Consider the following 17469-nt stretch of genomic DNA (forward strand, 5'->3'; position numbering starts at 1 on the left):
TTACTATAATCTCGCCGGAGCAATGCGCAAGCGTATTGGCTCAGGCGAAAACTAAAAAGACCAGCAGGGGTCAGTAAAATACCAGAATCACTTTAGCATTCTCTAGATTCCAGTCCATAGAAATTGTCTTCGACGCGCACCTGTAGGCAATAATATTTTTTTCAAATCTTGTATTTTCAGTGATAGGACCACCGAAGACCCTGATTTAATATTAATAACAGAGCTTTGGACTATAACATTTCCTGCTGAAAGGCAATTTTTCTCTCCATGTGTTTACATACCCGGCGTGTCACGCAGTTTGAAGCTTACTTCCCCTCCATGTAGAAGAACAGTAGATATTTCAGCACCCAGGCTAATATGCTGCTTAGCTTAATACATATAAGGTCGCAAAGGGCTGGATAATGTACGCGCGATATAAAAACGTATAAATAGAATAAAAGGAACTAAACTAAATCCAATAGAATCTTACTGCCATTTTCGTCTTCCTTGACTGTGCAAACAGGCATCAGGAATGAACGTTTGTTTTGAAAACGCTCACGTTGTTCCCCGGCCACAAGTCACACTATTACTATGCCAGGCAAAGGTCAACAGCCACCATTGACCTAATTAAACAGACCGTAGAGCGACACTTACATTCACTAGACTCAGAGAGGCAATGCATGCGTACACTGCACGACCTAGGACAGACTCGTCCACGCAGGCGCAGTCGTTTGCTGCCGGAATGGCAAGTTTCGCATGCGTAGGAGCCGCGTCCGGCCGGGACTCGAGCGTTCGCGCAAGCGCAATGCGCTGTTTGTTTATTATTAGTGCGCGGCGGAAGATGGCGGCCTCCTCTTTGGAACAGAAACTCTCCCGATTGGAGGCCAAACTGAAGCAGGAGAACCGGGAAGCTCGGCGAGGACGGATAGAGCTGGAGATCAGTCCACAGCGATCACGTCCCAGTGAGGAGACGAGAGGGGAGGGACATTAGGGGGTGACAGGGGAGGGCCTTTACAGTGACGGCAGAGAGAGGGTCTAAAGGGATTCTGGGGCTCTGTATGCTATAAAAAGAGGGGTCTAAGAAAATGTACCTGGGGCACGCTTTACGGTCAAAAAGGGGATAGTTGTGGTGGCTGAAGGAGGAGCTTCAAGGAGGTTGTGATGGGCGGGGCCGAAGTAGGGCCTAAATGTGAGTGGCTTGAGGTGTAGCATGAGGTGGGCTCTAAACCGGAGGCCTATTCTATATAGGTCATAGTTGTCAAGGTTTTAGATTGCTCTATGTGACATGTTCATCATTTCAGTGTTATTATGAGTGGCATTCAACGTCTATTAGTGACACTTTCTCGCGAGCAAAATTGAGCAATGAGGGAAACATAAATATCAGAAATTGCATCCATTTGAGCAACGAGTAACTCTTGGAAGATCTTTAAACTGTGCAAAGCACCCGAAATGGAGGGTCACTCTGGGACCCGACTGTACCAAATAGGATGTGAGCATAGCTGCAGAGTTTGCAGATTGTTTGTTTATGTGTGACATTTCCATGGTTTCAGTGCACCTGTCAGTGACATTCTGCTTGCAAATGTGTGACACTCCGAATGACATTTTTTGCAAATAAAACCAAGCAATTAAGTCCATAGAACGAGATAAATATTAGAAATGTTGCCCTTTTAAACAATGAGAAGAGATCAGAAGACCTTAAACGTGGTGCAAAACCCCTGGTTACCAACCCGCTGTCACTTCAAGATATGACATACTTTTTGCTGTTTTATATGGTGTCAAAATGACCCAAAGTAATTGATTGCTTCATATGAACCCCAGTTTCATTACACGAGGTAACATTCATTTTTTAGGTACTGGGAGATTAGATGATTGCCCAGAATCACAGAATGTCGACCCAACGTTGGGACTCAAAGCTGGTTCTCCAGTTCAAAAGCACTGCCTGTAACGTCACATCGTAAATGAGAGCAGTCATCAAATGTGAAGTGTTATGGGTCGAATTGGGATTTTTATTAGGGGAGAAGTGGTGCCTTCTTATTTTCATGCTGCTTTTCTAAAAAAGTTTGTCCTTTTGACATTCATGAAAACAGAAGCTGTTTCGAAAAAACAAACAGCTGGGTTATATTTGGCTGTGATGCCCTGATGATTTTGGGCCTGTGAATATTTATGCTTATGTTCACAGGTATCATGGATCCATAATATACAATTGACACAAAGTTTTAGAGAACAAATGTTTCCCAGATGTCAATAAAAAGATGAAAAGCAGATTATATTTTTCTAAACAGTCTGTGCCGTGCTCACCTGGCTGTGCCCAGAAGTGCGTTCACATTTGTCTGCCAGGCTGTTCATGCTGAACATGGTTTTGAGCAGCGGCTGGGCATGGAGGTCAATGGGCTGCAACAGGACAGTGCTAATTGTACCTGCTAGTGATGATTACAAGGGGGCCGAAATCAGCATCTGGTAGCTGTTGGTCATACACTACAGTGCTTAGGGCTGGCTAGGACTGCTTGTGTCGTTTCCATCCCAAAAGAGGGTGATGTCCTGAGCTGACCCACAGCCAGGAGAGTTGCCCCCCCACCCGCAAACATACCATATCCAAATGAAATAATTATGTCCAGGGCCTGGGGGATTCAGAGAGAGCCATAGTATTGCTCAGTCTCCCCTGCGTCCCTCACGCTGCCCACACATACACACCACTGAGGGGGTGCGGGCATTGCACCACTTGCATGGGCTGCAGGATCAAGTTAAAGACTTGATTCCATTCTAGAGACTGGAGCTGCCACCAGGACTATTGACCACAATTGGCCCAAAAAACAACAGAAGGCTCCACAAGATTGATGAGACTGCCTGGCGGTACTTTTTTATTACCTTTTAACTCTTTCTGTCACTGACTGATGCTGCTGCCGGAGCCACGTGCCCTGTCCCAGAGACCGGGAGACTCAGTGCTAGACCAATTTAATCTAGGTTTAGCATTCAACTTCGTCTGGTTTTGGCATTTTCATCACAATCCATAGTATTGCGGTATTGGTTGAAACAGCTAAGGCAATTTCACAATTTGTGGCCAGAGCAGCGAGGCAGAGATACTTGGACCGCGGTGATCCACTCCCGCCGGGACCATGTACTATTAATTGATCTACCCTGCACAAATTGTGAAATTGCCTTAGCTGTTTCAACCAATACCGAATACTATGGATTGTGATGAAAATGCCAAAACCAGACGAAGTTGAATGCTAAACCTAGATTAAATTGGTCTAGCACTGACAATAATAAACACAGCTTTCGGACCTATTTTCTGAGCTTTTGAATTTTGAATCTTTAAATTGATGGAAATTAAATTCAGCCGTCCATTTAAGAAAGCTCACCACGTCCTGATGACGATCTAAAATTGTTTAGATCGAAACGCTGTCGACCCAATCAAGGAAACTCCCCTACTTCATTGTATATAATTTTGTGGGATATACCCTTGTTTGTGACACTTTGTATATAGTTTTATCTTAATTTTTCGATCAGTCCCTCTAAGCACTTTGTCACCCGTGTGAGCACCTGAAAAATATATGTGTACTAAAAAACATAATAAAGTATTCTATTTATATGTTACCATACAAAAAACTCTCTCCCAGGATTGATTCAAGCAACATAGTCCTATCCTATTCTACCAGGACCTTTTGAGGCCACCACAAACCATTGTTTTTTCTTAAAAATACTGTTGGACTTGGCACTTCTGGCAGGTTCACCCCTAATCTTTTTGCTTTAGATCTGTGATCTGTGTTAGTGATATTTGGGGCTCTGCGCACTTTTTCCCTGTGTCCCAGAGTAAAGTGCATGCATGTAGTTAGGCTGGCCTGCTCTCCCATAGGGATACATGGGGAATGTCTGTGTCCCTAGTAGTTCCTGATGCGTGGGGAGTGCAGACTCGAATTTGGTATGTGCGAGCTCGTGAGAATGAATGCTTCGCAATGATGTATGTGGCATGAGTGTATGTTGTGTTGAAATGCCACTTCTAGGACTTGGCATAGTAATGTAAAATATGCCTGGCCTGTGATTGGCTGGAGCTGGCTGGTGAGCCTGGCTCCAGGGAGGCTGGATGGGTCTGCCCGGTGGTGAGTGTGAGATTAGCATGTTGATGGCTGGGGAGGAGTGCACCTGGTCCCTGATGGGGCTGGACTTTCCCCACACAATGCTGGCTCCACCCCCTGTGGTGCGACTGATGACCCTAGCCCTGCCAGTGAATGAAATGGGTGGTTGGGCTATCAAGGGTACTTCAAAACCAGCTGCGACTGGTTTCCCCCCACCCTGCACCTACAGACAAAGGAATTGACAGTATAAGAAGGGGCTGTGCCCCCATACAATTTGTTCTGCCTTTGGATCCTAGCTGAGGGGGCTGCTGCTGCTGCTGGGGCCAGGAGGACAGCCACTTGGATTGTCTCCCTGCCTGGAGACCCAGTGAGCTCGCACTGGCCCAGACTTGCCCCCTGCCTGCCTCCAGACCTTGCTGGAGCCTTGCTTTTGCCCATAGCACTGAGAGCGCTGCTCTCTTGCCTTTCAGCCCTGGGGAGCGCTGTGATTCCTTGCCTAGCGCTTGAGAGCGCTTTATTTTGTCCTCTGGCGCTGGGGAGCGCTTTACTTTGCTCATAGCGCCTGGGGGCGCTTTATTCGGTTCCTAAGCACTTGGGAGCGCTTTTTGTGCCGCCGGTGCCCACCCGGCATTTGCCTGCTTTAATTGCCGATTTTTGGCAGAGCGAGTGCCCACCTCGCTTTATATTTTATTTAAAAGCCGGTGCCCACCCGGCATTGCCCCGTTCTTGGATTTTGATTTATCACGAGGGAGCCCACTCCTCGGATACTGACACCTCGCCTGCCTGCCTGAAACGGGCCGCCGCGCTGCCCGCGGCGACCCGGAAGTGGTTGGCCGGCCGGCCAATCCCTGTGCGGCCCGACCAAGAGACCCGGAAGTCCCGCCCTCGGCACTGCGGCGCGAGGAGAGGAGAGAGGCTGCCGGTGCTCGCGGGGCTCCCGTGAGGAGTGGAGTGCCCCGCGCTGCCCAGAGGAGGAGCCCTCCCGCCAGCGAGACAGCCGGTGAGTGGGGCTCAGTGTGCAGAATCGGGGAGGAGGGCGTCGGGGCACATTGCCGGTGCCCGCCCCTCCCCTTCAGAGTGAAGAGCCGGGGCTCTTGGGGGCAGTTGTATTAATCCTGAGTCCCCCGTGAGGGACTCCAACGAAGCCCGAATTTGAGATTGGAGCCCCGAGGCTCCTTGGGACAATCTGTTCGTCGAGCCCGAGAGGCTCAGAGCACTCCCGTTTTCGAGCCCAGAGGCTCCCCACGCCCACAGTTGTTCGTCGAGCCCGAGGGGCTCCCGGCCATATTTGTTTAGAGCCCCAGAAAGGCTTACAGCGCCGTTTGTTCTTTGAGCCCCGAGAGGCTCCAACTCCCAGTTGCTTTAAGAGCCCAGAGAGGCTCTGGGGCCATTTTCATTGTGTTAGCGCAGAAGCTCTAAAGTGCCAGCATATTTGTTTTGCGAGCCCTGAGAGGCTCTTAGGGGACACGAGTGTGGTCGGAGCCCCGTGACTCCCACGCTGTGTTTCGCCCACCTGTGTTCTTGAGCCCACGAGGCTCCAACGTTGGCATCATCTGTATTTACACCTGTCCAGCACTTAGTGGACCGTTGCTACGTTTAGGCTTGTGTTCTTGGCTGCCTGCGCAGCCTTCCCTGACATTTGGACTCGGGGCATTTCAGCCCTTGCGTGGCCAGTTGGCCTGAGGGGCAGTTCTAGTGTTGTGCTATGTGCACCCTGCACATTGTAATTTACTTGCTTATGTGATTCCTGCGCAAATGTTCTACCTGCACCTCTGAATGTGTTTTAATGCCTCATGTGCAATTGTTTATGTTTTATCCCCTTTGCTAAAAGTGACCTGCTTAGAGGATTGTTTATGTCCCATTACCTTTGCTAAAAGTGACCTGCTTAGGTATTTTATGTTTTATCCCCTTTGCTAAAAGTGACCTGCTTAGAGGATTGTTTATGTATTACCTTTGCTAAATGTGACCTGCTTAGGTATTTATGTTTTATCCCCTTTGCTAAAAGTGACCTGCTTAGAGGATTGTTTATGTATTACCTTTGCTAAATGTGACCTGCTTAGGTGATTGTTTAGGTTTCCTTCCCTTTCCTAAAAGTGACCTGCTTAGGTGATGGTTTTCCTTCTATAGGTCCTGATGATAAGGTCCTAGTTCCCTGCGTGATTTTCCTACAGTGTTTAGGGTTGCGTAGCAGGTATTTACTCTTTACCAGTGATTACTGGTTGTGTGCTACATTTACTATTTTAGTGCTACAGTCATTATATGTTTATGTGCTAAGTGTTATACCTACAAGTATTATTTCTAACAAGTGCCTACCCCTGACAGTGGTCCATGTGGCCCTGTCCTGTACATAATCCCTTGTAAATTCTGCCCGTGCCTGTTGGCACATTGTAAAGTGTGTGTGTGTTATCTAATGTGTTTTTGCTATAGTACAAAGGCTATTTTTTATATAACCTTGTGTGGAGTTTCCTTTGTGGTGGGCCTTGGGTGTTGTTGCTGGGTGCGCGCGCAAACGCTTTACACATCGCCTCCGAGATTAGCCTTGCTGCTCGCGTCACGTTACCTAGAGGATGAGCAGGGGTTATCTTGGTGTGTAACTCCCTTGCCCTGACCTTAGACATGGTGGTCTCTGACTGACTTTGGCCTGAGCCTTGGCCAGCCCGGGGTCCCGGGTCTAACAAATACCATTTGAAATGGATCTCGCATTGTACGAGTTTGGGCTCTTGGCATTGTAAATGACAATGCCTTTTATTTATGTTTTGGTTTTTAAAACAGAAATAAAAAAGGATTGTCATTTACAATTCCAGTAGCTTAAACTCGCATAAATGGGAGACCTTATTGCATTGCAAATGCTTATCTTCCTTTCTCCCGTCTTTGATGCACTTTTCACTTCCTCTCCTTTGGCTATGGATCGCCAGTTGCTCCACTTTCCTTCCTGGGTAAGGAATACACTAAATTTACTATTATTTTCCTGGCACTTCGTGTCTCTTGTCACCATGGTACCCAGACATGTAGTATATAATACAGCTCACACCGCTTCTTACTCACACTGCACGCCATAATGGCCGGGCATGTCTGTAACACATTATACAGACAAGGAGTGGACCTCAGCCAGCGATACAGCATAATCCGGTTAGAAATAGAGCCAACATGCAGCACCTCTACAGTTTCTGAGGGCTGTATACGTTTTGTTGCACTTAGATTTGGAAGGATGAATCTGACTTGTAGAGGGGTGGGATTCAAACTCTTGCCTCCATAGGCAGCACCTTTATGAGCGGTGAGTCTTCAGTTCTCTGAGCCATCCTGACAGCTCGATGCATTGTTTACCCCACCGCCTTCCCCAGGTACTTTTAAGAAAGCCCCACAGCTGTTTGCAATTTACTTCCACCCACTATTTGCAGTATGTTGACAAGTTGCAAGTGATTTATTCTGGTTCTAGTTGGATGGATGTGCTTTTTTTTGTTTTTGTTGTTGAAGAAATTGAAAGACAAGCAGACTAGTGAAAGTCCTAGAACCAAAATCAATGTTTTTCTACCTGTTGTTCACAGTATAAATATGTGAAATGTAAATAGAAAGCTATCCGCCCAGGTAGTTTAATAGCCACATTTCTTTCAGTTTCACACAGATTTCCTTAAACCAGTCTTAACTGGTCAACGCACTACTCTATCTGTAGGACCTTCTAGTTCAGACCAGAATATGTTATATTATGAGATATGTGTCCTTGTTAGAACTGGTTCTTGGTTACAGTTGGTGTTTTTATGTGAGTAATACATGTCTTCTATTCTTTCTCATATATAGTCAGTACCAGGCGGCCCGACTTATCTATGGCCTGCCTAAATATCATCGGGCCACCCCTTTACTGCAGGCACTGCACTGGCTGCCGGTGAAAGAGCGGGCCCTGTTCAAGCTTGGGTGCCTCACCTTTCAGGCTAGAATGGGCACTGCACCAGACTTCATCTGCTCGGCTATCAAGCCTTACACCCCAGGGAGAGTGCTTCGCTCCTCCCACCTGGCCCTCTTAACTGTCCCCCGATTCAAAAAGAAAAAGGCTGGCGGCACCAAGTTTTCTGTTCTGGCCCCTGTGTTTTGGAACTCCTTGCCCGCGGCACTCCGCACAACACCCTCCTACACTGAATTTAGGAAAAACCTCAAAACCTTCCTTTTTTCTCGTGCTTTTGCTGCCTAACTCTCCTCGTTTGCCATCCCCTCGCAATCTGAAGCGCCATGAAACCGCATGGTATAAGTGCGCTATATAAATGTTTTTAAATTCAATTTAAATTCAAATAGTCAATTACTTGTAACCGGTAATGTGAAATGTACAGCAGAGTGATTTACATTTCATTTACTGAGCCTAAGCTTTTAATTTTATTTACTAAGCCTATTTATTTTCTTTGCATCGTGGCAGAGCGCATCTGACGGGCATATTGAGGAAGATACAAGTAAAAAATGAAATGTTCTTGTGTAATATAATTGGTACTTGTGTAAAGTGAGAGGTTGTGGCCTTGGGGCCCGAGCTGCCGACTTTGGAGCTGTGGAACCAGGTTGGAGCCTCGGCGTCTGCTAAGCTTCCTGAGATTTGGGGCAATTCACTTAATCTCCCAGTGCCTACCAAAACATTAATGTGTCCTTGTGTAACATAAGTGGCGCTCATGTAAAGTGAGCCAATACATTACGATCGAGTTTGCGCTATATAAATCTGCAGAAAAAGAGCACTCCAATCCCTTTGGGTCGAGTTGGCACTATATAAAACTGCTTCAAACTAGAAGGCCTGGGAGGAGCATGAAAACCAACGTTGCTCTCTGGTATCTTGTTAATGGTGACGACCCCAAGCTTTGTCCCGAGAATGTTGTGGTTCGTTGCCCCTTTCATCAGGTACAAGAGAGTCCCTGCTGTCTCCACTTGCCCCGGAAGAGCAATTAGCTTCTGTGGTAGGGCGCCATTCATTGCTACTTAGACGTGTCATCTAGAGACCAAACCGGGCTCTGTTTGCTGGCAGGCGGCGACATTCCTAAAGTGTTTTCGCACAGTCACACCGCGTGTGTCCTCTGCACCGTTAAGTCAGTGCACTTTTACTTCTTTCTGCCCATGTGCATTTGTAAGTACTAAAAATACAGACCAAATCCAGTGGATATTTGTGGCACAGCAAATAAACATTGGAAAGTGCTTGGGCGGGGGAACCCCTAAAAATGTACACCTGAAAAAATTATCTCAACTGTACACCCATAGGTTGATGAATCAGTTATAGAATTAACCCTCAATTTTATGAGGACATGTATTCCAAAGAAAAGGCACCCTACAATATAGCAAAATGCAGTCAATCAAGTAAGCACAGACTCAATAATTGAGTTCTAGGGCAAGAATAAACCGCATTTGCTATGCAATAGGTCTCACATTTGCGAGCGTTTAAGCTATTGACATTATGACAGTGCCTTTTATTTATCTGTTTTAAAAACCAAAACATAAATAAAAGGCATTGTCATTTACAATGCCAATAGCTCAAACGCGAGACCTATTGCATTGCAAATGCTAGTCTTATAAGTCTCTCATTGCTGCGGAAACAATTTGTCCATCACACTTATGCTCATTTTATCATTGTGAATGAGCCCAGGCCGGCAGCCTGGAATAAGCAGACCTAAGTAAATATCATGGGGCACACGGCGACAAAGCAAGCAGCCAAAACGTTCTCTGGCTGTTTTTTTTGTTAATTCCTGCAGTGAATCATTGCACATGAAGGAGGAGGAGGCTATAATGTGTGGCTATTGCATTTTAGTATGTTATATCGTTGGGAAATCTGTTGGAATGCTGGGGTAGATGGCAATGTTTGAGGGGGGAGTTAGACTAGGGTGGAAATTGATATGGGGGAGTTAGCTGTGGCTTAAGCAGGGACTGGGCATAAGCTATAAATTGGGGGTGTTAACTAAGGATCAGAGTGCGAAGCATGAGCAGGTCATTGAAATGGGTTGGCATAGGAGAAGGGAAGGGGGTCCTGATGTTTGCCACTTTATTTGGAAACCATATTTTCAGTATTAAACTGACAGATACATTTTTTTTCACATATCCACTCACCATTCTCTGTAATGCTCATGTATTTATTGCCATGGTTCAAAGATAGCGGTCAAACATCTACATTCTAGTAATGAAAAATATGGTGGTGATCCAGAGAGGATAGTAGGGTCCAGTCAGATGCAGAAACGAACAGGTGGAAACTTTACAGAGCGGGAGAAAATTGGCCCAAGGAACAAAAATAAATAGTTTAACAGGAGGAACATGTTTGTTGGGGAAGTTGGGAGAGGGACATTCAGAGTAAAACCTGTGACTTAAAGAGCACACACCTAAACGAGACCTATTCTGGATTCCTCTTACTACCTACCTCTCCCAAACCTCTCCCTCTCCTCAAAATACTATTGTTACCCACCAAAATCCATCTGATGATGTTCATAAGCCGCCATGATTTTGCTTATTTATCTTTTTCCTTCGATTTTATAACGTTTTATGCTTATTTATTACACGCTGTCAATTGTATACATTTTATTTAAGTTTTAATATCTGCATACAATGTTATATTTTATGAAATGTTCATACTTCACTTCCCTTTTTGTTTTGTTTCCTTTCCCCCCTTGTTTTCCTTTTCCATGATTTAGATATAGGTGTATATTGATTCCGTTTTATTATGCCTTCTCAATTTTATTTTTGTATCTCATATACCTTTCATTGATTGCGTGTATTACATTCTGTATTCTATGCTATGTTTTGGTTTCAATAAACTTGAACTTAAAAAAAAAAGAGCACACACCAAATGGGGACGTAAGGCAGGGAGAGGGTAGCAACGTTGGATGAAAGCTTGTGGGGGATGTAAGGATGTGATGAGATTGAGAGGACAGAAGAGGAGATCTGTTGATATTTTACAAATATTGGTTACCACGCTCTCATTTGAGACGCAAATACAGGCATTGTATGAAAAGTGGTCTGGAAGGCAAATAGTTACGAGGTGGGGGAGACTTCATGGTTTCTCTGGGATCCCAAGATCATTTAATATTGTAGTATAAAGAACAATTCATTTTTGTAGCATGGCTTTTGCTACAAAACGGGTATTTATGAAGATATTGCAGGTATGATAGTGTAATGTGAGGGATAGTATGTGTGCAATATCAGGAAATGTACTGACGGATATAAATATAGCAGTTTTGCATAGTATTCCTTTGAAAACTGCTTTTATGCAAGTTTTGTAGTTCATGCTTAAAGGTCATCTTTTCTCAAATGTCTGGTCTACTGGGTCAGAGTATTTTCCGGGGTATGCTTAGACTAGATCTGTGTCAACACTGTTTTGGGGTGGTGTGATTTCTTCTCGGTAGTCTTTTTCGGGACTGGGAAAATCTTTGGGTTGAAGATCGCAATCTCTTAGTAGGGGGACGTCTAGAAAGCCTTTGGCAGTGTCTGGGTGGGGGTGCATGAAGAGAAGCACAGAAAAAAAGCAATGAAGATAGGAAACATTGCTGTGGTTGATGATAAAGGGTTAGGATTGTTGATAGGGGAAGAAGCTGATGGTGATGACTGGCAAATTACCTCAATGGTGTATTTTCTTTTTGTGACATTTGTTGGTCCTGTGTGTTCAGTTTTCGTTCCGTAATACAGTGATGGCCCGACTCTGCTAATAGAAGGTTTTATATGCGCTTGTTTTGCTCCCACAACACAGTGTTATGCTTGCGCTGGTATCCTGTGTGAAGCATGTTGTAATGTAGATCATCAATGTTCTCATGTGACAGCCCACGTAATAGTGATTAAATGCCGCCCCTCCCTTTTTGGTATCCATTTAAACTGCAAAATGTATCCGATCTAAAATATTCCTATCTAAATTCTTGCTTCACAAATTATTTCATACTGTTACCAGGTTATTTTTATTGTTATAAATTGATTATAGTAACCGTGTGAAAGCTCTTTTTCCCTTTGTTGTATAGAAAAAAGTGCTCAATTAAATAGTCACAAAGTGTGCACCATGAAAAGCTTCTGGTGATGCCATTATTCAAATACACCACAGGTGATTGATTGCCTTTGCTTCTCAACATGTAACTGGGAGTGATGTGCGAAAATGGTGTAATTTGGTTTTGCGTTCTAACCAACATTTCTCATAAATGTGAAATGCAGAAACTGCATTTGGTGCTATATTTTATCGCAGAAAGCATCCTTGCTTCCGTTTTGGGCACAAAGATGCATTTTGTGATCGCAAATAGAACAAAAAAAACACAAACACTGCGAACAAGTAGCCACTCGTGTTCATTTCCTTTGTTGTTCCCGTACACTTAATAGTGAAATTTGTAGAATTTCACATAACAGAAAATTCTGAGAGATTACAACTGCGTGATGTAATTTGCCTGTATCCAGTAACTGGTTTAACACTGATATCTGCCTGCTGAGAAGTGGCACCAGAATTTAGAAAAGCTAAAGAGGGTCTCCGGTTAAAAGCATTTAACTGGCAGTGTATTAGCTGTGCCATTAAAACTATGCACAAGGCAGAGTTGGCTTCAGGGCCACCTTTATCTTAGCTACCATATCCAGAGAAGCCCTCCTCAATGCACCTAAAACCAAGCTGTGCCATTGAGTTGGAGTCCACACCAAAAGCTGTTGCAAGCCACTTTGGTTAACCTTAGATAAAAAGGCCGGAGGGTTGCAGGAGTTGCCCAAAGAAGGTCTATCCCCTTGATTTATGCCAACATTGTGAAGTGTGTATTCGAGACAAAAAAATTGTGTGCATTTTCATAAATCACACAACCACACACAACACACACAACCACACAGAACCATCCACACAACCACACACACACACTACCACAACCAAAGACACCCACAACCAAAGACACCCACGCACACAACCACACACACAACCACACCACACTCGCACACACAAACACAACCGCACACACAACCACATACACACAACCACACACACACACAACCACAAACACACAACCACACACACAACCACACCCCACATACAACCACACACACACAGCCAGAACCAACCACACACCCACAACCACGCCCCCACAGCCACACAAAACCACACACACCCACACACACAACCATCCACACAGCCACACACACACACAGCCACACACACACACAGCCACACACACACATAGCCACACACACACATAGCCACACACGCACACAGCCAGCCACACACACAACCACACACACACACAACCACACACACACACACAACCACATACACAACCACACACACATGCAACCACATACAACCACAAACACACACGCACACACACACAATCACACACAACCACACCCACCCACACACACCCACACACACCCACACACACACACACACACCCACACACACACACACACCCACACACACACACCCACCCACACACACACCCACCCACACACACACACACCCACACACACACACACACCACACACACACACCCACACACACACACACACACACACACACACACACACACACACACACAACCACAACCACACACACCCACACACACACACAGCCACACACACAGCCACACACACACAACCACACCACACACACAACCGCACACACAACCACACATACACGCAGCCACACACGCAGCCACACACACACGCAGCCACACACACACACAGCCACACACACACACAGCCACACACATAGCCACACACATAGCCACACACACAGCCACACACACAGCCACACACACAGCCACACACAGCCACACACACAGCCACACACACACACAGCCACACACTCACAGCTACACACACACACAGCCACACACACACACAGCCACACACACAACCACACCGTCAGTGCACACTTTCATCAGGCACAGACACCATCAGTCGTCAGTGCACACTTTCACTGGGCACAAACACCACCACCGTCAGTGCATGCTTTTACCGTGCAAAAACACCACCAGCTGTCAGTGCACGCTTCCACGAGGCACACACCACCAGCCGTCAGTGCACGCTTTCACCAGGCACACACCACCAACTGTCAGTGCACACTTTCACCAGGTACACACACACCACCAGCCGTCAGTGCACACTTTCACCAGGCACACACACCACCAGCCGTCAGTGCACACTTCCATCAGGCACACACACCACCAGCCATCAGTGCACAATCTCTACAGGCACACACACCACCAGCCGTCACTGCTCACATCAATTGTTAATGCATCCACAATTAACTATTGTAGCAATCGCAGTATGGCACACTTTACTTTTAAACATATTCATCTAATGCGCAGCATGCCACCATTGCTACAAAAATAAATACACTTTTTTGGCCTACAATTTATAGACTTTTGTGGCAATTGGTGTTGCAATATTTAGCAATGCCATTAGCTCAAACTTAATTCATGCGAGACCTATTGCATTGCAAATGCTTGTTAACATTTGTGTTATGCTCTGATTAGCACGGCATCCCCCATTATTGTGTTGGTTGTATCTTTTACCATCTCCATTTGATTTTGTATACTAACTGTCTCAGGTCGTTGTCTACTTTGTGCTGTTATTAATCTGTAGGAGTTAATGGACATCATTAAAGAGCAAGGAAGTATCAAAGAGTTGTCTGATATACTGTGTTATAGTCCTCCTTTATGTGATTGACATTCTGAGATGTTAGTTAAAGAGATTTTCAAAGATTGACTTGGTGTTTCATCGTTTGTCGATATTATTTTTTTGTGCTCAAATTATGTGACTGATTGGGACCTGCAAGATGGACTGTTAGAGGCAGAAGATCTCTCAGTATGCTCGTCTGGTTAGTACTGAGCAGAAAGTAAACATACTGGCATATCCTTTATCTGTGCCATCTAGTTGACACTAATATTCCACACTGCCTTTCATACATTCAATACCCGTCCTATTAAAGAGGAGGGATCAGGTTATTAATTGACATTATATCATATGATGACATGAGGAATGCCAAACTGATACTGGATGGACAGCCCTAAAGACTAGATTAAATGTTCTTCATCTTGTGGATAGATTTACACACTCTGGTAGATATAAAGAACTGTGACTTTATGTTAAATCTGAGGGATCTGGAGGTTAGAGTCCCATATGTAAATTGCCAGGTCTCAGGTCTTCACATGCAGAGTGACAGTAGGTACTCTATAGTGATCATTGAAGAGGTGCAGTTATATATTCCGTTGGTATTTCTAGGTGGCGTGGTTTGATGCTTCCCAGTTTGCATTCAATTTCAGTATCTATCCTCATGGTATGGTGCTTCATAGCTCTTGGCTATGCTTATACTGGTAGAACAATTATTGTTCAGGGTTCTATACCTGGGTCAGCAGTGGCTGTAATTATCTTGGGGCATCTACGTATTCATGTCTTAAAATCTTCCTGGATGATATAAATAGTCTCCCAATGAGTTCCAACGCTTGGTGGCTTCTACTGTGCAGTGGATGCTCCTCTAGATTTGTTATGGTATGGTAGTATGATGACCTGTGATGCTAGCTTGGAGCACCATGCCCTTTTTGTTTGTTTTATTTAAACGTAATTGCCGTCATAGTAGTTCTTCTCCTTTGGGGGTTCTAGGGAAGATGCAGAGTGCTTTCAACATTGAATGCCTAGTGATAGGTAGTCAGTGAAGTGTTTACTGGACTGACATCATGTGTTCTTTCAGGGGTTTAGGAAGAGGAGGAGTCTTGCGCCGAATTTTGGATTATTTGCGTATTATGAAATGGGGTTTCCAAAGTACAGACAATTGTCATAGGCAGGTTTGAGATCAGGAGATTGCTTTTAATTTTTTTTATACAAATCCTCTGCACTTGTTCAAAAGTTAATACATAAAGTTACATAAAATATCACAATGAGGCTTGTCTTTATATTTTCAGATGTCTAGAATTCCAGATCTTTAAGCCTATTTAGCCAACATGTGTTTCGTCACTGTTACAGGGGATTACCCCGCGACTTCTTCAGGGCTAAGGGAATATATAAACAGGTACTTGTTCGTGTATGCAGTGGTAGTAAGAACAGTTTACTTTTCAAATTATTGACAAGGTGACTTGTCTAAATTTCAAACAAGTGAATAGAACTGTGTGGAAATCCATGTGAAACTGGTGTTGTACATGCTTCTCGTACAACTTCTCTGTGCATCCATATATCAATGGGGGAAAGAAAGAACAAGCAAATCCCCCAATCGTTTGTTATCGATATAAAACATACTGGTACAGTTGGTGCTTGAGACTCCCTTATAGGAGTAATCCTGTGGTTGGCAAGGTGCGGGCATGCAATCAACCTGTTTAGTTTTATTATCTATTTTGTTATATTCGTGGCAAAGTAGTGCTCCCTCATGCTGTCACTAAATAGTAAATACATGCTGACTATATTGTGTACTCGAACATGTATAAAATAACGTATTTTGTCCTTATACAATACCTTAGGTCCGTTTTAAATCGTCTCTAAGTAACAGAAAAGGGCACATCAGCTAAAGAGTAGCAGTCGGTCCATTCTATTGAGGTATACTAGGTACCATGAAAGATATCCCTAACTTAATTCCGGTGATAATTCCAACCCGGAAAGGGTTCCTGTAAGTTCTTCTCCTGGAGAGGTAGACCAATCAGTCTTGTGCCCGGAAAGCTAAATATGCTTCCAAATGTAAGGGAGATTCTTTCAGAAGAACTGCCCAGTCCTAACGTAAAATTAACATTGTATTAGCATTTTTATCCCTTAATCCTCTGTCCCGTATTGAGACTCTAGTACGGCTGTTTTATCATTCCTTACAGGCAGCATTAGGTAGAACCCATCGGATCTCCAGGCCGTGGCGTGTTCGCCGTGCAAATCAGCAGCCTGCAACCGGCCACCCCTGCGTTGTCTTAAATATTGAAGCATGAGGGCAGACTAAACCAGTACTGAGCCAATTTTGGGCGCCATCTTGAAGTGGTATATCTGGACCCCCGGGGCACTGGAATCCCGAACCCATTTTGGGCGCCATCTTGGAGTGGTGTATCGGGCCCCCCCTGGGGACTGAAATCAATATTATTGAGAACTAGTGGAATGTCGGTGGCAACAGGCTGGTGGAAAGCCCATAAGATTAAACGCTATCTGGTAGTAATCTGTATCTGCAGGTGCACATGACAGCATTGCGGTGCACTACCAAACAAGTGTAACATTTGTGGCAACGTGCATGCAGTGTTTACACTTAAGTACATACTTGTAAGAAATTTCTCTTGATATCCAAGAGGTTTGTAGTTCTGACCCAAACTAATCAACATGATAGTGTGTTTTGTGACCTGTGACTTGTGACAATATGATAGTGAATTTGGTGACATAACTGGGTGAACCTCATTTAACTATACATTCTTAGACTTGTTACGGACAGTGGCAGTCAGTCTCAATTCTCAATAGTATCAGATTTAAAGCATTTTAGGAAGCCTAATGCAATGTGAAAGTGAAT

The 17469-nt window shown here is 44.7% G+C and overlaps 1 protein-coding gene across 2 annotated transcripts in view; it reads left to right on the top strand.

Moving 5' to 3' along the window:
- Positions 1 to 784: 784 nt before the first annotated feature.
- The window catches only part of MAP2K7 (mitogen-activated protein kinase kinase 7), a 219550-nt gene continuing 202865 nt past the window's right edge, over positions 785 to 17469 (top strand). Inside the window, exon 1 of one of the 2 annotated variants that reach the window (XM_086961246.1) lies at positions 785 to 941. In XM_086961246.1, the coding sequence (XP_086817372.1) occupies positions 785 to 941 (157 nt within the window). The remainder of the gene's footprint in view (positions 942 to 17469) is intronic. The other variant, XM_086961253.1, reaches the window with a different exon arrangement.

The sequence above is a fragment of the Lissotriton vulgaris genome, chromosome 1_1 (genome assembly GCF_964263255.1).
Source record: "Lissotriton vulgaris chromosome 1_1, aLisVul1.2, whole genome shotgun sequence".
NCBI classification, from domain to species: domain Eukaryota; kingdom Metazoa; phylum Chordata; class Amphibia; order Caudata; family Salamandridae; genus Lissotriton; species Lissotriton vulgaris.